The sequence below is a fragment of the Gorilla gorilla genome, chromosome 21, assembly GCF_029281585.2.
Source record: "Gorilla gorilla gorilla isolate KB3781 chromosome 21, NHGRI_mGorGor1-v2.1_pri, whole genome shotgun sequence".
NCBI classification, from domain to species: domain Eukaryota; kingdom Metazoa; phylum Chordata; class Mammalia; order Primates; family Hominidae; genus Gorilla; species Gorilla gorilla.
In genome coordinates, this window is record NC_073245.2 from 50,063,992 (window position 1) to 50,071,186 (window position 7,195).

General features: G+C 52.2%; 1 protein-coding gene across 3 annotated transcripts in view; it reads left to right on the forward strand.

Annotated features, from left to right (window-relative positions):
* Nucleotides 1-5,428, forward strand: part of CTNNBL1 (catenin beta like 1) — a 176,591-nt gene extending 171,163 nt beyond the window's left edge. For all 3 annotated transcript variants that reach the window (XM_004062122.5, XM_055373497.2, XM_063702283.1), the window contains one exon: nucleotides 5,235-5,428. In XM_004062122.5, the coding sequence (XP_004062170.1) occupies nucleotides 5,235-5,323 (89 nt within the window). In that variant the 3' untranslated portion in view covers nucleotides 5,324-5,428. The remainder of the gene's footprint in view (nucleotides 1-5,234) is intronic.
* The last annotated feature ends 1,767 nt before the right edge of the window (nucleotides 5,429-7,195 follow it).

Here is a 7,195-nt window from a genome sequence, read left to right on the forward strand (position 1 = left end):
GTAACATATTTAAGTCTTGGTTTCCTCCTCTGTAAAAAACACAAACAAAAAAACACCTAAAATAAATATTGCCTCTCTCAGGAAGCCTCCAAAGTTAAAATGCAGTTGGGTGCCTGGGACCAAGTTACATACTCAGTGAATGGAAGTTCCTTCCTTCCTTGACCTAATCCTTTCGCCTGGAGTTAGCAGCAGCTTGGACTGAGATGCCACCAGGAAAAGCAGGGACCAGCACACAGGCTCGACTTCCCTGGGGCCTTATGGGGGTGGGTGGGTGTCAGTGGGTGCTTTTCCAACCGTGTAAAACATCCATGGGACTCTGAGAACATGACCATTGGCATTGTAAGCAAGAGCAAGGGTCTTTCTCTGTAAGTGGGTTTCATTTGAATGGCATCCCTGATGAAATGAGAACCTACTGCCTAGCAAAATATTCTACTTCTGGAGAAGCGCAACTTTCAACCTTCCAAGTTCATTGTTGTTGTCAAGGAATCTGTTAGACCTGAAGGATTTTCCTTTCTCAGTTTCTATTTTGTGGTTATATGTACATCTTCAGGGGTTTTCAATGTGAAAATATTGGGCATTCCTCTTCTCTCCTCCCTCTTCCTCCTGCATTTTTAAAAAGGTGAACATGTAAGGCTTAAGGTTCATGGATCTGAACCAGGCTTGTGAATACTCGTCCAGGTCTCCGCCCTGGAAGACGACTTTTCCCCATCCACCAGCCCCAGTGCCCCCTCCCTCTCCCTCTCAACATAAACAGAACAGCTTGTATTCCATGTCTGAATAGTAAACCTGCTGTCTAAAGTTTGCTTTAATATTTATGCATTCAGCACTGCTGCCTGTTTCTGAGTTCCATCAAAGCCTTTATTATAAGAGCATTTGAAAATGTGGGGGAAGTAGAGAAAGGAGTTGACGTGTATGCCGTCTTTCTCACTGTCCACTGACTTAGCCTCTTCCCTCTCTCCCCTCATCCTTTTCTCCCTCTCCCCTCATCCTGCAGTCTCTTTTCCTCTTACATACACATGCACACACGCACACACACATGCAGCAGAGAGAACTCTTTCCCAAGACCTCTGGGAGGACTCTGTTCAATATTTATAAACTGCTGCAGCAGCTGTAATAACCAGAGGTAGCTGGCACCACCAAGATTTGCTCTAAATAGGACTCTGCCATAGAAACAAAGAATGAGCAAGGGCAAAGGGTGAGGGTGAGGTGCCTGAGGGTGCAGCTTCCCCGGGCAGTGGATGAGCACTAGGCCAGTGGATGAGTACTAGGCCGGATCGTCGGACCTGGTTCTGGGCCTGGCTCCGTGGCCGGCTCGCTGGGGGACCCTGGCCATCCACGTGCCCCCTCAGGGCTGCAGTAAATTTCTGAGAACCCTTCCAACTCTGATATTTGGTAACTTGGCATAAGAGAGGGTGACCCCAGCCACACCCACATCTGTCCTGGCCACCGAGGCCCCTGTACCATAAGACATTCCTGTTTTGGAATGCTCACAGAGCAGAGTTTTTTTTCCCAAAGACCAGGGGCCAGGCAGGGTAGCCTGTTGCTTAGGTAACAGGATGCTGCTGTGAGGACCGGCCCCCTCCCAGTGGTTTTTTAGGGGCCTTTTTTTTTTTTACTATCCACACATTTCAAGGTTTGAATTCCGGCTCCTCTACATCCTAGACTTGGGCGGGTTGCTTCAGTTCTCTGATAGCCTCTGTTTCCCCCTGGGTAAGTAGGGATGGTGTTCTTTATCTTGTGAGATTGATGCAAAGGTTACATATGAGACAACCTAGAAAATGCAGGCACATAGCAGTGCACAGCACATGTTAGTTCCACTCCGCTCTGTATGGGACAGGCCCTCTTCCAGGGGACACTAAGCCATTCACTGCCTGTGGGCCAGTCGGATATCCCCTTTCCAGAGAATGGGTGATGTGACTGTTTGCTTCTTAGCACAGTTGGAGTGACACAGGAGACTTGCGCATAGGATGGGTGCTCTGTGTACCGTCGGCATGTGTAAGCGAGGCCTCGGCACAGGTGATTCGGCAAAGGGATTGATGCAGGTGTGGGTTCCCTCTGCTTCGTACATCCCTAGAAAGAACTCAGGGAAGCCGGCTTTACTGTTGGAAAATCACTGCCTCACAGCATCGGACTGTTTCTCCACTTCCCTCCCTCCTGGGTCTGAGAAGACATTAGGAGAGCAAAGTGTTAGCTCCATCCATTAAGACTCCTGCTTCCAGACCATGCCTCCGGGGATATTAGATGCCATAATGGTCATTTCTCTCTCTCCTGGGGCAGCAACTATATCATTCACATGTGAGTAAGAGATACCACTTACACACAGCCCCAGAGCCTTCTGCCGAAGCTCAGTTCCTGTCTCCATCACCCCGGCCCTCTCTCTAAGGGGCCTTAATAGGAGGCATCACAACCACTTGCTGTTGGAGGTGATGGATGGGCCTAACAGAAGAGGATTTCTGGGGGAGACACACAGCTGGCACATGCCTGAATCCCAAATCCCATTTTCTGGCACACGTCCAAAGTAATAAAGAGGAACGGGGCAAAATAAAGAGGTAGCAGGAGCAAAATTACTTCCCCAGCATTGGCAGGGGTGGGGCTGACAGGGGAGGGGTGAGAGGTCACATGCTTTGTTTTGTCTCCCCAGTCTTTGTCTGGTTTGGATCAGCAGGTGTTTTATTATGCAAAAGCCTCTTTAGTACTAGAGAGTTCTCTCCATTTTCTTTCTCAAGCCAGGCCCCAGTAAGGGACCAGGGGGCAGAAGTGCAGGCAGCCATCCTAGTCACCCACTGCAGGAGATCCTTCAGCACGACACTCTGCTGGGGGGCCCTCGGCCAGGCTTAGCTGGGAGGAAGGTGAAAGCCCCTGCCTTCATGCAGCTCTCCGTCTAGGGAGAGAGGGGCTGGGTGGAGGATGGTCTAGCAGTCAGGCCCACATGTGCTGGAGGCAGTGGCCTGGGGCCGGGCGTGGGAGTGAGAGGTGACCAGGCAGGCTTTCACAGAGAAGACATCTCAGGAGGGGACCTGGAGGGGGTGTGGGACTTCCCCAGTGCCATTACTGGCCTGAGCAAAGGAGGCTCAGGGAGGGAACTAATGTTCCCTGGAAGTTTGTTATTTGAACATTTTCAGAGGGAACCACCCAAGGGCACAGTTGTGAGTCAGAGCTAGGATTTGATCGCCTTTTCCTCTCTGGCTGTGGGCAGGGGACAGTCAGAGGGCAGTGAGGGGTTGGACCACCCCATCCTCCCCCTTCCCCTCCCACCAGATCCCCTACACTTGCTCTAGGAGCCACCGCAGGAAGTCCAGAGTCACCAAATCACCCCTCGCCATCTCCTAAAAAAAAAACCAGGGTGACCATGTTATTTTAGGGGACGAGGACACTAAAAAAAAAGAAATGGCGTCTTAAGGATCACTGTGCTGGGACAACAGGGGAGACAAGAACACAAGCCTGCCCACCATGACACTCTCTGATGGCATCCTTTGCCGATCTGTTGCCAGAACTGTGCCCAGAGCCTCACCCTCCTCAGGAATATTTCCTTTCTCTTCCTGGTCTCACTGAACCTGGCGCTCCCACACCCCTCCTGCCACTGGAGACATGGGAGGGGTCTTCCATGCTCCAGTACTTCTAGACTATTCTCTCTCCCTCCCTTCCCCGAATACACCCAGCTGTCGAAGTTTGTGTCGGGGGACTGCACCCCCCCCGACAGCCCCTCCCTGTTGTTGGCACCAGCACCTGTGCCCCCAGTCCTTGTGGGGATTCTGGGCTCACTGTCAGCCTCCTCAATGCTCTTGTCATATTTCTTGGTGATTGCAACATCCATATCTCTTTCTCACACCCCATTTCCGGTCTATCTGTAAATCCTATTGGAGCCACCCTCAGAAAACATCAAGAAGCTGAAGACGTCGCCTCACCTCCACCACTACCTACCTGCCCAATCCAGGCCACTGTCACGTCGCATCTCCTTTCCCTGCCTTTGCTTCCCCCATGGTGTCCCCCACACAGCATTGAGAGGGATCTGGCAAAAGTCAAATCACGTCATTCCTTTCTGCAGAAAGGCCCACCCCACAGAAAGGCCACAGCCCTTACCGTGGTGCACAGACCCACGCCATCTGGGTATGGCCCCCTCCCATGGCTCCAGGCTGTGGCCACGCTGACCTCTTCGCTGACCCTCAGATACACCAAAGAAGTGCCTCCCCTTACATCCTCTGCCCTGGCTGCCCTGCCACTCGCTTCCAGACCTTTCCACACTCAACTCCTTCTGATCTTTAAGCAGATATTCCCTGCTGACAGCCACCTGTGTATTTTGTTCACTTTTTGGTTTGTGACCCTCACTAGAAAGTAGGCTCCACACAAGCAGAAATTTGCATCTGTTTCTATCACTGCTTTATTCCCATTCCCAAAAAAAAGGTTCTCAAACTGGAGCATACATGAGCATCACCTGGAGACTCAATAAAACCCAGATCACTGGGCCCCACCCGTTTCCTGTTAAGTGGGTCTAGGGTGGTCCCAAGAATTTGTGTTTCTAGTAAGTTTCCATGCAGTGCTGCTGCTGCTGCTGCTGCTCGGGTCCACACTCAGAACCACTCGCCCAGAGCGGTGCCCGCCCAGCGGGTGTCTGCCTTAGTCTGTTCGTGCTGCTGTAACAAAATCCCTGAGACTGGGTAATTTATGAAGAACAGAAATGTACTTCCTCACAATTCTGGAGGCGGGGGGTCCAAGAGCACTGCGCCAACCTTTGATGTCTGCTGAGGGCCGTCCTGTTGCATCCTCACATTGCAGAAGGGGGAAGGGCAAAGGGTCTTGAGAGTTCCCTGGAGTCCTTTTGCAAGGGTCTAATCCCCCTAGATTAGACCTAATCTAATCTTATAATTAGATGGTAAGAACCTAATCACCCCATAAAGGCCTTCGCGGCGTTGAGGATGAGGTTTCAGCATGAGTTTTGGAGGAGACACAAACATTCAGACCTTAGTAGCATCCACGCCGTGCGTGTTGAGTGAATAAATACATGAGGGCGGAAGTGAAGGGTGTGGCTAGGAGGGGAATCCAAGCATGGAAAGGTAAGTTGGGACCTTTCCACTGAGGCCTCAAAGGCAAGACCCCAAGGAATTTGGCTACAGTGGGGGCATTAGGGCGACTTGCACCTCTGTGGGAGCTGGGGTTCTGGGAAAGGTATGAAGCGACGCAGCCATGGTGGACGCCATGCCTGGGATCCACTCCTGATTCTATCTTTGTCCCCCTAGAGTATGCAGAGAACATCGGGGACGGCCGGAGCCCGGAGTTCCGGGAGAACGAGCAAAAGCGCATCCTGGGCTTGCTGGAGAACTTCTAGAGGCACCTTGGCCCTGCGCATCATGGACTCTCTCAGCTTCCCTCCCAGGATCAGTTTCTACACAACTCTGTGTGGCTTTTGGACAAATTAAAGCTAGTTTTGGTATCCCCGGGCCAGTTTTCTTTGTAGTTAAGCTTCGCCTGCTGACCCTCCCTGCCCCCCTCCCCACAGCAGCTACTTCAGGACTCCCCCAGGGAAGGCATGTGGGCAGCCTCACTCCGCCTGCAAGAAAGCTGAGGCTCAGAGGGTGTAGCAGTGACAACTTCGCCACTGTGGCTACGCAGGTGGTGCTGCTGTGAGGCTGGACTGGGGACCCACCTAGAGTCTAGATGTGGGACCCAAGGCCCTGGCCTCATGCTCCAGTTCCCTGGGGAGGCCAGCCACACAGCACAGCCCTCAGAGCATGCAGAGCCTTGCCGCGTGTCAGACCACTCGGGTGGGGGCTGCATGGAGGATTACCAGATCCCAACGTGGTCCCCACCGCAAAAATTGCATCCAATCTCTCAGTGAGGCCCTGGCATTTGGGCTGTTTAAAGCTCACGGTGGTTCCGTGCATCAGGGTGAGAGCCACTGCTTTAGAGTGGACAGGTTTGGGTCCATATCCCCACTGCATCATTACCAGCTGTACATTTTGTTTTGGTTTGGGTTTTGTGTTTTTTTTTTTTTTTTGAGACGGAGTCTCCCTCTGTCGCCCAGGCTGGAGTGCAGTGGCGCAATCTCGACTCACTGCAAGTTCCACGTCCTAGGTTCACGCCATTCTTCCGCCTCAGCCTCCCGAGTAGCTAGGACTACAGGCGCCCGCCACCATGCCCGGCTAATTTTTTTGTATTTTTAGTAGAGACGGGAGTTCACCGTGTTAGCCAGGATGGTCTCGATCTCCTGACCTCATGATCCGCCTGCCTCGGCCTCCCAAAGTACTGGGATTACAGGCGTGGGCCACTGCACCTGGCCGGTTTTGTTTTGTGTTTTTTTAAGACACAGGGTCTTACTCTGTGGCCCAGGCTGGAGTGCAGTGGTGCAACCACAGCTCACCGCAGCCTTGACTTCCTGGGCTCAGGCGATCCTCCCACCTCAGCCTCCTGAGTAGCTGAGAGGGAGGTGCCACCACATCTGGCTGATTTAGCTGTACATTTGGATAAGTGACTTTCACCTTTCTGAATCTCACTTCTTAAACATGCACAGTGGGGCCAATAATACCCATTTGCTGCTGAGGATGGCATGCTCAGCGAGCCTGCAGCGCAGTGATGAAGGCACAGTCGTGGCTTGGTAGCTGCTGCTTCCTTTGGTTCTTCCCACACACATTTGTGACTTCAGAATTGTGATTTCAGGCCGGATGTGATGGCTCTCGCCTGTAATCCCAGCACTTTGGGAGGCCAAGGCGGGGAGGACCTTTGAGCTCAGGAGTTCGAGACCAGCCTGGGCAACATGGTGAAACCCCATCTCTACAAAAAATAGAAAAATTAGCCAGGCATGGTGGCACATACCTATGATCTCGGCTACACGGGAGGCTGAGGTAGGAGGATTGCTTGAGCCCAGGAGGTCAAGGCTGCAGTGAGCTATGATCATTCCACTGTACTACAGCCTGGGCGACAGAGCAAGACCCTGTCTCAAAAAATAAAAAAGAACTGTGATTCTACTCATTCGACATAGGTGATGAGAAGGTTGCTTTCCCCCTCAGAAGTCAGCAGTGCTTTAGCATGTTTTTAATCAATCCTCAAAGAACAGAGTCCCCATGAGTGAGGAGGCAGAAGAGTGGCCAGATGAAGAAAGCAGCATTTCATTCCAATGCATTGTGCAGCCCAGGGTCACAGACAGGCTGCTGGGGATGCTACACGCCTCGCACTGTGTCCCTGCCCCTCTTGCTGCTCCCTA